Source organism: Stegastes partitus, unplaced genomic scaffold (assembly GCF_000690725.1).
Source record: "Stegastes partitus isolate 25-593 unplaced genomic scaffold, Stegastes_partitus-1.0.2 Scaffold1925, whole genome shotgun sequence".
NCBI lineage: Eukaryota > Metazoa > Chordata > Actinopteri > Pomacentridae > Stegastes > Stegastes partitus.
In genome coordinates, this window is record NW_007579656.1 from 3756 (window position 1) to 18600 (window position 14845).

General features: G+C 42.9%; 2 protein-coding genes across 2 annotated transcripts; both read left to right on the forward strand.

Annotated features, from left to right (window-relative positions):
• The first annotated feature begins 1105 nt into the window (after nucleotides 1-1105).
• agtr1b (angiotensin II receptor, type 1b) lies at nucleotides 1106-7561 on the forward strand. The gene is made up of 2 exons (XM_008303042.1): nucleotides 1106-1310; nucleotides 5279-7561. Exon 2 carries the CDS (start codon nucleotides 5385-5387, stop codon nucleotides 6474-6476), a length of 1092 nt encoding a protein of 363 aa, XP_008301264.1. The 5' UTR covers nucleotides 1106-1310; nucleotides 5279-5384; the 3' UTR covers nucleotides 6477-7561.
• Nucleotides 7562-7682: 121 nt separating this feature from the next.
• cpb1 (carboxypeptidase B1 (tissue)) lies at nucleotides 7683-12926 on the forward strand. The gene is made up of 11 exons (XM_008303043.1): nucleotides 7683-7750; nucleotides 8531-8606; nucleotides 8803-8927; nucleotides 9023-9122; nucleotides 9216-9317; nucleotides 9446-9550; nucleotides 9638-9748; nucleotides 10290-10380; nucleotides 10743-10945; nucleotides 12193-12277; nucleotides 12556-12926. Exons 1-11 carry the CDS (start codon nucleotides 7686-7688, stop codon nucleotides 12741-12743), a joined length of 1251 nt encoding a protein of 416 aa, XP_008301265.1. The 5' UTR covers nucleotides 7683-7685; the 3' UTR covers nucleotides 12744-12926.
• The last annotated feature ends 1919 nt before the right edge of the window (nucleotides 12927-14845 follow it).

Below are 14845 nucleotides of genomic sequence, written 5' to 3' on the forward strand. Positions count from 1 at the left end.
CACGCCGCCTCATCCGTCACCATCCGTCTCCGTGACATTTGACTGCGGCAGAGAGGTGAGGATGTGAACCGCTTCTCAACACCTGTCAAGACCTTGAGAAAGAGAAGAATAGTGAGAGACAAATAACTTTAGCACTAAGCCGTGCTCGATGGTTGCGTGCGTTTCCTAAAAATAGAAATTCCTTCTTAATACAGCTGGATTAAACATCCATGCTTAGGCTTCAGATTCCATTCTTTCGCTGCTTTTTTTTTTGTCTTTTTGCACAAAGGTCACACAAGAACAGTTTTATCTGTCACATTCGACACGTGCTTCAATCATGCCTCGACAAAGTCGGCTTGACCACGGGGAGCTGTCAGCTCTGTGGCTGTGACATGCATACGCAGACATTCGCACAATCCCAGAAACTCACGCGAAGACCAAAAAAAAAAAGCCGCTGACATATGAGTGACAGCTGAAACACACACTGGAAAGCAGGAAATGTTCTGAGGAACCCCAGCAAGGAGTGAGGCGAAAAAAAGCAGTAACCCAACTCTCTGGCTTCATCCTGTCAAATTTTCCCCCCCTTTTCCGAGCCCCTGGTATATCCTGATTCAAGCTAAGGCCCGAGCTATTAATACAGAGCGTTGACAGGCCCAATCACAATCAGAGTGTGGCCATTCCTTTCATGCTGAGCAGAGGACAGGAGACTGTCATGGGGATGAGAGATGATAAAAGTAGACGGTGAGAGGTGGTCAAAGTATTAAAGTGAAATTAACCAAACGTACGAGTCCGCGTGGTTAATTAAACTGTGACGCCCAATCGAACACCCTCAAAGCCCAGATTTGGCACTTTTTAATCAGCTCTGGCTGTCAAACGCGGCAATAAATTTCCGATGAAAGAGAAAGTGATTAAAAGCAGACATTAAGAGAGAGAGAAAGAGGGGAGGGGGGGAGAGATGGTGCTTTGGGGAGGAGGGGGGAGGAGAGAGAGTTGCCTATTGTGTAAGATCTTGTTTGTGTGTGTGTGCTGGCTGCAGAGAGGGAGATGGGCTAGGACAATACGTAAGCTGACTGGGTCCAATATAATTCATTCATCATTGTAGTGTGTGTGAGAGGGAGGGAGGGAGAGAGAGAGAGAGAGAGAGAGAGAGAGAGAGAGAGAGTGCTGGGGGGTGAGGAGGGGGTTTGTGTGTCAGACGGTATTCCTGCTCGTCTCGCTCCACCGGTCAAGTTAAATCAGAGGCAGTCTCTGGCACACCTCGGTGGTCTCTCTATCTCCCTGCCTGTCTCCTGCTCTGAAAGCATCAACAGCCTCCTGGTTCAGTATCACAGGTAAGACCTCGCTCTTATTAGGATGTTTCGCCAACTTTTTAAAACTATAACTGACAGATAAACTCAGTTCAAATCTCTTTTTGGCTTTGTTTGTAATGCCCAAACTAAATATTCATCTTATGGGGGCCGTTATTGAATATTGCTGATGTTATCGTGGGAACAACGTGCTTGTATTTTTTTACTGAATTTATCGGTGCAACCTGTTGATGCTGTTTGCTTCAGTTGTCTATGTGAAACTCCTGTGTGTGTGTACCATCTTTAAAATAGCTTTATGATAAGGATGGGAAGAATCCAGTACGTCGTTATTCAAACTATACACACTCAGGTCTCACGTTCTGATAAAAATTGGATCCGCTTCCTGATAAACAGTAGCTGTGCACCCTTTGAAAAGCCTCACTAATGAAGGATTTAATGTCAAAACAAACATGTAAAGGAGGAGAAGGTAGAGAAAGCTCGAGAAATGTAATCTGAGACTTGTCAGTGAGAGAAACTGATTAAGCTGTTGAAGAAATGAGGGGAAAAAAGTGATAATAGATGCATCACATCATGCTCTTAAAACTGTATAAGGGTATGAAGGTGTCACTTCCTTTCTAATATGCCTGTGTAGAAGCTGCTCTGAGGTTGCGCAGTAGAATCATCATCATGTACCCAAACTATCCAAACAATTGAGAGTTAAGTAGGAGCGAAGAGGCTTTATGGTCTGTTGTGTTATTCTAATTCAAAGTGCCAGTACAGGAAATGAAGGGAAAATTTCACATGCGTAAAGAAGTTTGTGCTGTTTAATTGTATAAGTCACATGAAAGCAGAGTTATGTAAACAGACAAACGCAGACATGGCTTCTGAGGCCAATATTTCCATTAGCTGCTCCGCTGCAAGGCTCAAGTCAAATCCTCAATTAGTTCATGGACAATGTCACTTTGTCATGCGCTGTCAAAACCTTCGGGCTGTTTCTGAACATTTTAGCAGAAAAAAGCACATATTTCCTGTGAGGATAATGTCTGATCTCCTTTTCTAAAAAATGCAATAACCTGCACCTCCACATTAACAGGTTTCTTCAGCAGTTGCTTCAAGAAACTCTTGCGCTAAAGGCTGAAGTGACACCCTGTAAGATGAGCCGGAGGAGGAAGTGAGCTTGTAGGAGGCTACGCTTGAGATGCACTCCATTGTTAAACACCCATATTTGAAATCTGCGAGGAGCAACAGTGGCTGATTAAGCTGTTAAAGCCAGCCATGTGTTGCTGTTGCGTAATTGGCAATAAATCAATGTTCCTTTAAAGAAAAACAAAAAAGTTGGAGGCGCCCGTAGTTGCAGAGCGTCCTGTTGACCAATCAGGACCCAAACGTGGTCCGAGCGAGAGGACGATTACGAGAGGCTGAGGTGCTGCGTTTCCAGCGAGTGAACCTCACTTCATAATGGGCTGATATAAATCATTAACTCCATCAACTAGACATTTTAGTGGCTCTCTCTATGAGCAGCCAGATGGTGGTGCTCATGTCAGAGCAGCCGGGTGCTGAAGCCAAGGGCAGCCTCAGATAGCTCAGTTGATGGGAACCAACCCCACCAGTCCAAGCTGTGATTTTTAAACTTCCAGAGGTTTAGCTTTTTCAAAACTTCCCATGATCTCACAAGAAGAGGCTGCGTTTAAATGTCCCCAAAAATAGGATTCAGACGTGGAACGCTGCCACTGTAGAGTCACTCAGGAGTCAGCCTGCGGAGCAAAAAATGGGCCCCAACTTCCTCCTAATCCTGATTTAGTCCTTCATTGTAAGCAGCTTTGTGTTTGCAAACAGCGCAGGGGCCTCTCCGTCCCTTTGTCTTGTCTTAGAGGATGCAGCTTGTTCGTGGACCTTGTGAAGTAGATGTTTGTCTTCCTGTCTGTGGTCACCCAGGGTTTATGGCTGCCACTCAGTAATGTGCCATCTTAGCAGTAGCTACGTCGGACGCAGCTCACCTGCTTCCGAGTCACCTTCTGTCTGCGCCGCCTCACCTTTATTACAGCGCTCGCATACATATATGCACAGCAATTACCCCTCAGCCCTGGTTGTAAGATTCACTCTCCACACACTCTCAGTCATGGAAAAACACTGGTGGTCAAAAGTGTCTCAGGAATGGTGAAAGATGTAAATTTTCTTCCCGTCTTTTCCATTTGTGGTCATCAGAAACCTTTAAAGCATCCAGAGATTTTTTTTTTTTCTCTAACTGCTTTAAATCCCTAAATTGTGAAACTGGTATGTAGCTCTCCTCTTTTGTAAAGCCGGAATTTACAGCCACCCACTGTTACAATCATTAAAGAAAGAAAACACATGCACAGTAAATCCAGGCGATGACATCTGTGTTGGTGCTTTACCCTACCTATTACACCGAGGCCTGTGCAGGAAACTCGCAGAGATATTTCATTATTCTGTTGCCCTTGGCACCAACACATCTTCCACACTCGACAAACCCCACATCTGCAACCGATAAGCGTGTTGCTTTAGTGCACGGAAGAAGAATTCATCTACTGAAACCTGGTGCAAAATGAGGAGTTCTTTGACTCGCAGATAAAATAGCTCTACTGCTGGGGCTCAGACTGTCTTAATGCCAACCAGAGGGCAGTTAGGAATGCAGACAGGGTGGTGGGGGGGTGGAGGAAGGTTTTTAAAAGTGCATTTAATAAATAGTCTACAGTAGCTGCATCTGGATCTCTGCATGAGCTGAAAGGCAAATTTTCAATACTTCTAAATAAATATATATCCGGACAAGCTGGCTGAGTTTATCAATAGGTTTTCCATTCTGATATATCTGCTGCACTGAGTGAGCTGTGAAATGTGAAATCTTAACACTAGAATGCCATCTTGTGGCAAGACACCTGCTTAGTTTATTCAAGCCGATCATAAAAGGATTCCCATGTCTGTCCTCGCAGCTCTTACAGGAGTCGACATTTCTCCGGTATTATACAAAAAAAGTCAACCCCATGTTCTTACAAATGGCCAAGTAAATTGTGGGTTAATCGTCTCTATGTGCTATTTACCTATTTCTTAGCTCCAAATTCACAGCATGCGTCCCGGGGCATCTGCTCGGTTTTAATCTAAGAATAAATATGTTGTTATTTTCATGTAATTAGTAACAGAAACTATCTTTGCAGCTATAGTGCTGTATACATGAGCCTTATGCTAATATTATTACATCCGCCCCGCTAACGACACCCACTAAGCTATTCTATTAAACATAAAGACTCTCAACAAAGGGGAGAATTTGTTTTTTATTCCCATTTCACATTGTGCTCATACAAATGAAGCAAAAAACAAAAAAAACGAACCCGGAGGCAAATTTTCCGCAGCACGCAGGTTTGATTTTCTCACAGTGCAAAGTTTCCACAGAGCCGAATCCCTGCTGTCCTGTTTGTTTAGGTGTGCGCTGATTAGAAGTTCTCATGCTGGGTACAATGTATCTCTGCACACCAAGGGTTTGAAACGTGACATGTCTTTTACAGTGACTGGAGCCTCGAACCTCTCTTTCTCTCTCCAGCCTGCTCCCTCAGTACCTTAGTGTTTAATGGTGTTGATATCCAAGCTCACACTTTGCCATGCAGCCTTCATTAACACAGGTCATAACACAAGGCATAAATGTTCTCCTTCCGGGTGCTGACAGTCCACCCAGATGGACGGGCCATTTGATAAACACTGCACAGTTTTACTGTTGCCCTTCATTAGGAGAAAGCAGAATGCAGACTGTCTGAATAATGATGTTTCAAAGGGCATTTTTGGAATATTGAATAACATGCGACATCTGTTTTTCATGGCTTCTTATTTTACAGAAATAACATAAAGCGTCAGGATGGCTTTAATGTGCAGGTCTTTAATGAGCTGGTGTAGGGTGAGCACTTTCATGGGTGCTCGTGTGGATTAGCGTTTATGGGCCATGCCAGCGGTAATGATGGCGCTTCTCCTAGACTGCCTGTGACATTTTTGTTGTGTTTCTTTTATAGGACTCGCTGAGGCCCTCGCCCAAGGCCTGTATCAGTCACTGCAGACGCACCCTGCCGACAGGGCCCCCTGTTTAAAAGTCCTAGGATCTGGCACTAAAAGGGGAAAATGCAGAATCTAACGGCAGGAGCGACAGACCGGATAGCGCTGACATGTGGCATGTCTGGAAGCCATGAATTCATCTTCACTCTGGTGCCCATCGTCTACGGCTGCAACTTTGTCATCGGCATTGTCGGAAACAGCATGGTGGTGGCTGTCACCTACTGCTACATGAAGCTCAAGACGGTGGCCAACATTTTTGTCCTAAATCTCGCCATCTCTGACCTCACTTTCCTCATCACTCTGCCCATGTGGGCGACCTTCACTGCCACGGGGTATCATTGGCCCTTTGGAGGATTCCTATGCAAGGCCAGTGCAGGCCTGGCGATTTTTAACCTCTACACCAGCATCTTCTTCCTCACGGCACTCAGCATTGACCGTTACCTGGCCATTGTGCACCCGATGCGATCACGCCGGTTTCGCACCGTGATGTACGCAAACATCACCTGTGTCGTGATTTGGCTTTTTGCCTTCGTGCTCAGTGTCCCCACAGCGCTCATCAGGGACGTACACAACATCGAAGACTCTAACAACACACTGTGTGCCATCCTGCACCCGAGTGAAAAAAACGTTGTGAGGTTGAAGGAGCTCCTCCTGGCCATTAACATTATGAAAAGCCTGCTTGGCTTCCTCGTGCCCTTTGTCATCATCATCACCTGTTATTGCCTGATTGGACGAACGCTGCTGGCCACGAAACACATACAGAAAAGCTCCCGTTCCCGGGACGACGAGGTACTGCGCATGCTCGCAGCAGCCGTCCTGGCCTTCTTCTTGTGCTGGATGCCCCATCAGGTGTTCCACTTCATGCAGGTGCTCTCCCAGCTGACACTGGTGGAGAACTGCACCATCCTGGAAATCATTGACACCGCCATGCCCTTCACCATCTGCATCGCCTACTTCAACAGCTGCGTGAACCCTATCGTGTACGGCTTCGTGGGGCGAAACTTTCGCAAAAACTTACTGCGTCTGCTGCGCTGCTCGCCAGGTGGAGCCACTGGGCCTCACCCGAGCATCAGCTCCAAGATGAGTGCGCTCTCTTTTCGTGCCTCCGAGGCACTGAGCCTTACAGTCAAAATGAATTCCTCTTCAGATGTTAAGTGAAAAAAAATCCCCAAAAAACAAGAAACGGGTTATAATTTCACTCATCCTTCTATTTTGCTCTGTGGTTAAAGGGGCTGGAAATGAAGTCATTCCATGCTTGTGAAACCACAACTGTATTACCAAGCACTGAACCCTGCAGAACGGTTAAAATGTTGTATTCATAAGACCAAAAAAACATTCACTACCTTGTACAAGGCTTGTTTGCAGAATAATTATTAACAAACCATCACATGCCACATAACATGCTGGAAAATCTTTCCATCCAAGCCTGTGAAATAAATACCTGTGTCAGAAAATAAAAATAAAAAAAATCCACGAAATAGCTTTATTAATGGAGTATTGCCCTGCAGGAAAACACTACACATAATTACTGACCGCTTATCCCATTATTTATGTAAGATGTGCATATTCTGCAGGATTTTGTCGGCCTTAATGATACAGTGGAGTAATATATCGTCCAGTGATAAACATTCTGTGTGCTCAGCGGGTCTTTCACCAGTTGGAACAGTGATCAAGTGCTCAGCGAAGACGTCAAAGCTAAAAAAAAAAAAAATCATAAGCGGCCTACGCATGCTCTGTCAGCAGCTGTATACATGGAAGAATTGGAAATGTGTAGCAACATGTCATTTAAATTCATATCTGCAACATATCTGACTATGGTAACTAGTATGTGTATGTTATATACAATTGTCAATCATGTGCTCCTTGTGAAAATGTATAATATATGTTTGCATACTAAGATCGAAGTCTGGGAGTGGCGTACTGTAAAAATGAAGAGTGCGACACAAACACTCCGGGGTGGGGGGTCATTGTCGATGTTTCTGGTGGTTGTCTTTGTGGTATTTAAACATGTTGATAGATGTTTTTTTCTACTCTCTACGTGTACATTTTGTGAATATATGAAGATATGAATAAAATGAAGAAATCCAGCTCATTGTTTTATCTCCTCTTACTCAGGATTGAGACACATCCGTCTGATTAGTCACGAGAACATGTCATTAGTTACCGCCACATTAAGAAACAACGCTTGATCTGACGGCTAAAATTAGCTTTTAGGAATCAAAATAAAGTGACCTTGGCTCAAAGTTTCTATGAATCATTGACTTTGCATCACACAGAGTCCACGTAGCAAAGATTGGGATTGGTGGATGGGTGGGAAGCTGAGGGTTATAAGTGCTGTCCACAGGTGAGGTAAGACTTACTGCCAACATGAAGGTCCTCCTGTTTTTCGGATTGGTGGCTGTTGCCTTGGCTGACAACGCTCGCTTCGAGGGGTAAATTTACAATTTTTTTAAAGCAAAAAAACATTAAGTTTCCGTAAACAAAGTGACGATTTAAATGTAAAAAGTTGCCGAGCTAATCAAGACTTTGCTTTCTGACAGATGATATATCATAGCACTGCATTTAGCCCATGTTAACTAATGAACCATGCGAGTACTGTATTCTGATTTCGATTTAATAACCTCACATCAATTAAAAGTATCCTCCGGAGAACCATCTGTTAACACAAGAAGTTGCTGTGTTTCTGAAATAGGTCTTTTTTTTATTGACACTAGTTCTCAGTGAAAACAACTATGTGCTTTAGCAGTATTGTACATTGTTGTTAAACTGACTTAAAGCTCCCCAAAGCTCCGGTTCAGAGGTGAAATTTAGCATATAAAAAGGTTGCTGGAGCACACGGCTAAATTCACAGGACTCTGATGAAGACGCAGCAGTGTTGAAACATTGGTCTGTTTGCACAAAGGCTGCGAATTAAGCAGCGTACTAAAGTCCTGATTAAATTTGCAGTCCTCGAGCTGAGAAGCACCTGTTCAGATGCATTTTGCTTGAAGAGGCACGTGGAATTGTGTTTCTAGTGGAATTTAACATGTTTAAAATTAAAATAGCTACAAATATTATTACGTGATGGTGGGAAAATGATGCTGCAAGGTGGTTTGACGACTTGTGGATGTGTAAAGATACCACCGGGTGTCACTGAATAAGACAATTAACCATCACAAACCAAAAGTATGACAGATGTGATCTATTTATGGTCTCCTCCTTCATTTCAATAGCGAGAAAGTCTTCCGTGTGAAGCCTGTTCACGATGAACATGTGACCTTCATCAAGGAGCTGGCTAGCAGCATTGAGGTACCTGTCTGCTTTGCCGTACACATTTATTATTTTTTTCTAACTGTGACATTCATGAATTCTTAAATTTTGGAAATATATGCACGCACCTCTCATCTCACACTCATCACTTCACAGTTTGCCAAGTGAGGTGCTGATGTGTTGTTTTGTGATTCTGTGTCAAACCTCATGTGCTTGACTTTGGCGCCATCTGCAGGTCGACTTCTGGAGCCCCGAGAACGCCGAGCAGGTGGTTGCCGGCACCGAGGTGGACATCCGTGTGCCTGCACGGTACCTGGATATGGCGTTCATCAAGTTGCAGCAGAGCGACATGGAGCACGAGTAGGTCACTGCACAAACATTCAAAGTTAGAACATGTGTCTGATTTGAATTTGATCACAAGGTTTTAACATTATTTTGAATTAATCTCTCCTCAGGGTTCTCATTGAGGATGTCCAGGCTGCCATTGATGGTCAGGCTGACAACGGACCCTCTCCCAAAGCCCACAGCTACACCAAGTACAACACCTTGAGCACTGTAAGAGGCAAAAAACATCAATACTCACTATCTAAATTCTGTCTGAATGCTTATTTTTTTAAGGTTTTATGCAATATTTTTTTCTGATTTCAGATCGAGTCCTGGATTAACACTGTTTCCACCTCCAACGCTAATCTGATCAGCAAGCAGATCATTGGAAAAAGCTATGAGGGACGCTCCATGCATCTCCTCAAGGTATTTCAAACTTACCTACTATCTAAATATGAACATCAACCCTACGTGATGCATAATTTCAGATATGTACGTAACTAATGGCACAATTTCATTTAATTAATGTTGTATGATTACCTTTAAAAATACAGCTTGGCAAGAAGTCCAGCTCTCAGAAGCCCGCTATCTTCCTGGACTGTGGTATCCACGCCAGAGAGTGGATCTCTCCTGCTTTCTGCCAGTGGTTTGTCAACGAGGTACGGAAGATCCCTGGATTAGTACGGCAAGCATTCATAGAGAGGCCTCCACTGATAACCTTTGTTTTTTTGCTTTTTTTTTAACAGGCTCTGACCACCTACGGCTCCGACTCTCAGATGACCAGCCTGCTCGACCAGATGGACGTCTTTGTCCTGCCTGTCTTCAACGTTGACGGCTACGACTACACCCACAAGAGCGTATGTTACCACCCGCTGTAGTTTAAACTTATATACATTCGAAACAATCATATTTGGGCTCAACAACAACAAAAAAATAGCTTGCTTGAGTCTTTTTGAGTTGGGACAACTTCTGCTGAAATTATGTTCAACCAACAAATCACAATGAGTTCAAAGATCAAAGGTCTTAATTGTTTGAAACTGTCCTAAAGTCCTGAACTCAAGCTGAAGAAAGATTAAGTTATTAAGCCAATATCATTAAGTTACTTCGACTTGAATTTAGTTTTAAGTCAACAAAAGCAGAACTCTGAGTTTAAATTATACATATTGTCAAGTTGATGCAGCCTTATTATGTCAACCCGACTGATCAAAATAGCATTTGCAACTTCACATCGCTAAATTAGACTTGCAATTGTGCATTTAATAAAGTGTTGGGAATAGGTTTGAATTACTTCTTTGACTGTAGAAACTATACTGTGTTGTTTATTTGAAAGAATCTGTTGATTTAAAAAAAAAAAAATACACGTCTGCCTTGTGCATTTTGTCCACTTGGGAACTTTAGGACAGGATGTGGAGAAAGACTCGCTCCAGGAAGTCTGGATCCAGCTGTGTTGGAGCCGATCCCAACAGGAACTTCGATGCTGGCTGGTGCAGTAAGTGCAACATATGCAGTTGTTTGTTATTATAATAAAGGGGTAATGCAGCAATTTAATATTACATTTCTGTAAAGTTGGGCGCCTTGTAAGTATAAGATTAAAAAAGAAATCTGTGCAGCAGAGGCCGAGATACTCCGACTTTTAGTCCCTGGCGTGCGTCACACCTCACAATCCTTGAATCTGTTACACAATGCAAGTCGGTATCATGTTAACTCAGAGCTTCCCAGTCTGCTAAAAACTGACCCCGTCAACACCACACCTCCAGTTTGTACCCCAAGTTGTATAAAGCAGCTGAATATGTCATCAATGAATCTCATAAATGTGTGTATCATTAATACTTCTCCAAAATGCCAATACAGCCCTGGGAGCCTCCAGCTACCCCTGCAGCGACACCTACTGTGGAGCCTCCCCCGAGTCCGAGATTGAGGTCAAGAATGTGGCCAATTTCATCCGCGCGAACAAGTCCATCATCAAGGCCTACCTCACCATCCACTCCTACTCTCAGCTGCTGCTCTTCCCCTACTCCTACACCTACGACCTGGCCGCCGACCACAACGAGCTGGTCAGTGAACATCACGTCTAATCAGTGGCTTGCTGTACAGTGCGTGCTGTTGAATCAGGGTGCGCCCGCTTAGTCACAATGAATAGATAATTATACATCAATGCAGTGTCACATGCATCGTGAATGTGCTGCAATGCTGTAGAGTCTTACTGGAAATACACATGCATGCAGTGGAAAGAACATTATCAGTAGATTTACTGTGCTGGACGCAGTCATGTTACATTTATAATCAGTCTGAGTCTTTAAATAATAAGCAACATATATGTATTAAAAGTCACAGCTATCTTATTCTATGGATTACACTGGCTGCAGATTTAAAAATAAGTAATTTGCTAAAGAAGTTCAAATTATGCCGCATGTACGCAGGAATTATATCCATTAGAGGTTTAGAGGATTCTTTATCCTTCGGAACTTTTAAAGGTTTCCAACACAAGCAAACCTACACTTTTGGAACAAAGGACTTTATAAAACTAGACTATGATGGTAACTTATTTGAGTATCTCTGAAAGTGTTTCCAAAAGCTTAAGCAAGAACTCAGCCCAGTCCCATTACAGTGTGACTCTTATCTAAGGGCCACACTTAGCTGCTGCAAATCATTTACTCCCCGCTCACATGTCTCATTCTCATGGCTCTTTTACCTCTCACCGGGGTGTCCGGGGGTTGCACAGTTAACACTCACACCCCTGTTCCAGCTATCACACTAACGGAGGCAGATCACACATCTCTGCCTCCCTATTACTCACTTGTAATTTAGCCTCTCTTCTGACACTTTACAGAACAAAAGAACTCCAGGGATCTGTCATAACTCATCTGTCCATCCAGAAATATCATTTCCTGCCCGTGCGATTCTCCGAGGGGGCGGTGCAGGGGTTTCATTTCCTCTCGCGACTCACTGAAGCTATTACTTTTCGTTTTTTTCTGTAATATCGGTAAAAATGTTTGGTTTGAGGTAGTGAAACGGACGGTGTAGAGGAAAACAACATATACTTAGAATTTCTGCTAACAGCCGCACAAGAATGGTTGTTTCTCTGTGGTTGTGCCTTTTCACTATCAAATAGAAGTTGTCCACTTATAAACCAAAACATGGATTTATACGTATTAAAACACTCCACTGCTCAGATTGACATATGTTTGGATGCTTTGTCTGGTATGACTAGTCTTTTGAAGTTGTATGAATATATCTAGACTTTATATGTTAAAAACACTATTAATTTGTCCTTTAACACACCTTCTTCTCTGTATTGCAGATGAGCATTGCTGAGGGAGCCTCCTCTGCCCTGCGTAGTCTGTATGGCACCCGCTACACCAGTGGACCCGGAGCTACCACTATCTGTAAGTGCAGCAGCTGTATTGGAACTGTTCAGCTAGAGTCCTGTTTCTGCCCCTAATGTTATGCATTATGATGTGTTCACGTTGCACAAATCTCTGTTGAGAGATGTGGCCTCAAAAGGCAAAAGGCAATCAGGAGCACACTAGTCAAGGAAAGGGGTTTTTTTCCTTCTTCTTTGCTCCCCCCCTAAAGCACTATTTGTATGAAAACCCATCCAGACTGTCCCAGGCCGTCAGCATAGCCCACTCTGATTAATCCCCCTCTCCTTATCTGCCCTTAGACCCCGCTGCTGGAGGTTCTGATGACTGGGCCTACGACCTGGGAGTGAAATATTCCTTCACCTTCGAGTTGCGTGACACTGGTCGTTATGGCTTCCTGCTGCCCGAGTCTCAGATCAAGCCCACATGCGAGGAGACCATGCTGGCCGTCAAGTACATCGCCGCCTACGTGCAGAAGAACCTCTATTAAAAAGCGGAACTGCCAGGACCCCTGCCAACTCGGCTCCTCTGCACCAGCCCCCAGCCCCTCCAACCTCTCAGCCATCTCCTGCCCGTATCCATGGATACGGGCACCACCCGCCATGTTTCCTCACTGTGCTTGACAGAATGTCAAGATGAGTGCAAACAATAAAATCAATGATCCATCCCCACATGCTGAATCAATTTTTTATGTGTATATGATAATATAGCGTCTGGGATACTGTGAATTTTGCCATTTGTATGAAAATATAAAACAAAACAGTGATGCGGGCTACAGTGAGTAAAATAATGCTTACACTTTACAGCCCGTCACTAATGGATCAGAAAACCTGCTTTTATTGCAAATTATAAGAATAATTTCCTTTAAGGAAACATGGCGTGCCACGGGAGTTTAAGCACGCAAACAATCCAGTGTGCCTCCTCGAATAGTTCTCACAAAGCTCTGAGAAACAAAAGGATCCTCTCATTTACCGGATCGGCCCCCTTTTTAGGATCCTGGTGATCCCTCTAGTTCAGGTGGCACTGTTCCAGCAGTGGAGGTTGGGTGGGTGGGGGTATCGTTCCAGCAGCACAGTACGTGACAAACACAGAGTACTCCGTGGCAGCGTCTCCACTCTGCCAAGCATCTGCCCGAGTGGAGAAAATAAAGAAGCCAAAGACCAGCAGGAAATTATTTGCTGCACTTGGACACACATTTCTGGGGTAGAAGGTAGAAAGGTAAACAACAAGGGTTGCTTTTTGAAAATCGTCACAAATGATTTGACGTTTTTCTGGATATTTAGACAACTTACGTCACCCACATGCATGCATTTAAAGTACACTCACTTATAACCTCTTTTCGATTTAAGCCAAAAGTAGGATTTCTTTAGTTTTTTCTTTTTCATGTGCTGGCCAGTTTTGAGATTTTGGAATAACATGTTCTGTCAGCCTTATGGAAAAAGCATCCAAAATACACTTTCAGCTGTTTATTTGAATACACCTCATATTTCTGCATGTGTGGTTTTCAATTATAATAAGGCCTTTTTCTTAAAAAGCCTTTTTTCTGATTCTCCAAGTCAGAAATCTCCACTTCAGTGGCACTTACATGCATTCTGATTTTATTTCTCCCTATATTATGAAGGTTTTTACAGAGGGGGTTTGTCCATTTATACGTCACAGCCTGACTCATAGAACACTGTGTTCCTGTGTTGTTTCAGTATTTTGTGGTTTATGGAGTGATAAAAATTATTGTCTCTTCTGTAAAAACCTTTGGCTCAAATATACCAACAAACAAAACTAAATTGTAAAACTGATTTTATCTAATGTTGAGGTTTCGGTTCTGGAAATTTATGCAAATAAGGCACATTTAGATATATAAATACTTAATTTGCATATTTACACATGAATTTAAAAACAAACTTGTAATACAGAAAATGATTTGGCTTATTGTAAGTGAGCAGCTGCACAATTTTCATGATGATGTCAATTAGTTACATTTTTTCCTACTTATATATAAGTTACAGTTCAGACCCGACTCACTATTAGATGTATCTCAAAAAGCACCACTGTGGCGAAAATGGAAAAATGTTCTGATTGTCGAAGCATTTTATAGGGTTGTAAAATCTGTTATTCCTTCTCTCTTTGGCTTTAATACGTCAAGAAATGAAACAAAGCTTTACTAGGGCACTTTTAGATACATAATACCTCATTTGTATATTTAAATGCAAACAACACAGCAAGATAATTGGCTCATTCTAAGAAATCTTACTCTTATGCTTATTATTAATTCTGTTTTTACACCATACTCTGACTTTTTCATACTCTTTTTTTTTTTACTGTAAATACCACCACTTCTGCACCTCTTTTGGTAAAAATCTGCACGTTCTTGTGTACATTGGTTCCTTTATCTTTCTTGAACTGTAGCATGTGTGAGATACTGGACAACTTGAATTTCCCCCAAGGAGATTAACAGCTCGATCTATCTGACTAATCAGCCGGGGGAAGGTTCGTTAGTTAAAATCTAATTTCCTACTCAACCCTATATGCATAAGTTACAGTTCAGCCCTTTGTCAATATTAGACTTACATCTAAAAGCACCATTTGATCTAAGGA

Coding starts and splice junctions, on each gene's coding strand:
- cpb1 (XM_008303043.1), top strand. CDS start 7,686: ATGAAGGTCCTCCTGTTTTTCGGATTGGTGGCTGTTGCCTTGGCTGAC. Junction 9,123..9,215: donor AGTACAACACCTTGAGCACT/GTAAGAGGCAAA, acceptor TTCTGATTTCAG/ATCGAGTCCTGGATTAACAC. Junction 10,946..12,192: donor CCGCCGACCACAACGAGCTG/GTCAGTGAACAT, acceptor TCTGTATTGCAG/ATGAGCATTGCTGAGGGAGC.
- agtr1b (XM_008303042.1), top strand. CDS start 5,385: ATGCAGAATCTAACGGCAGGAGCGACAGACCGGATAGCGCTGACATGT.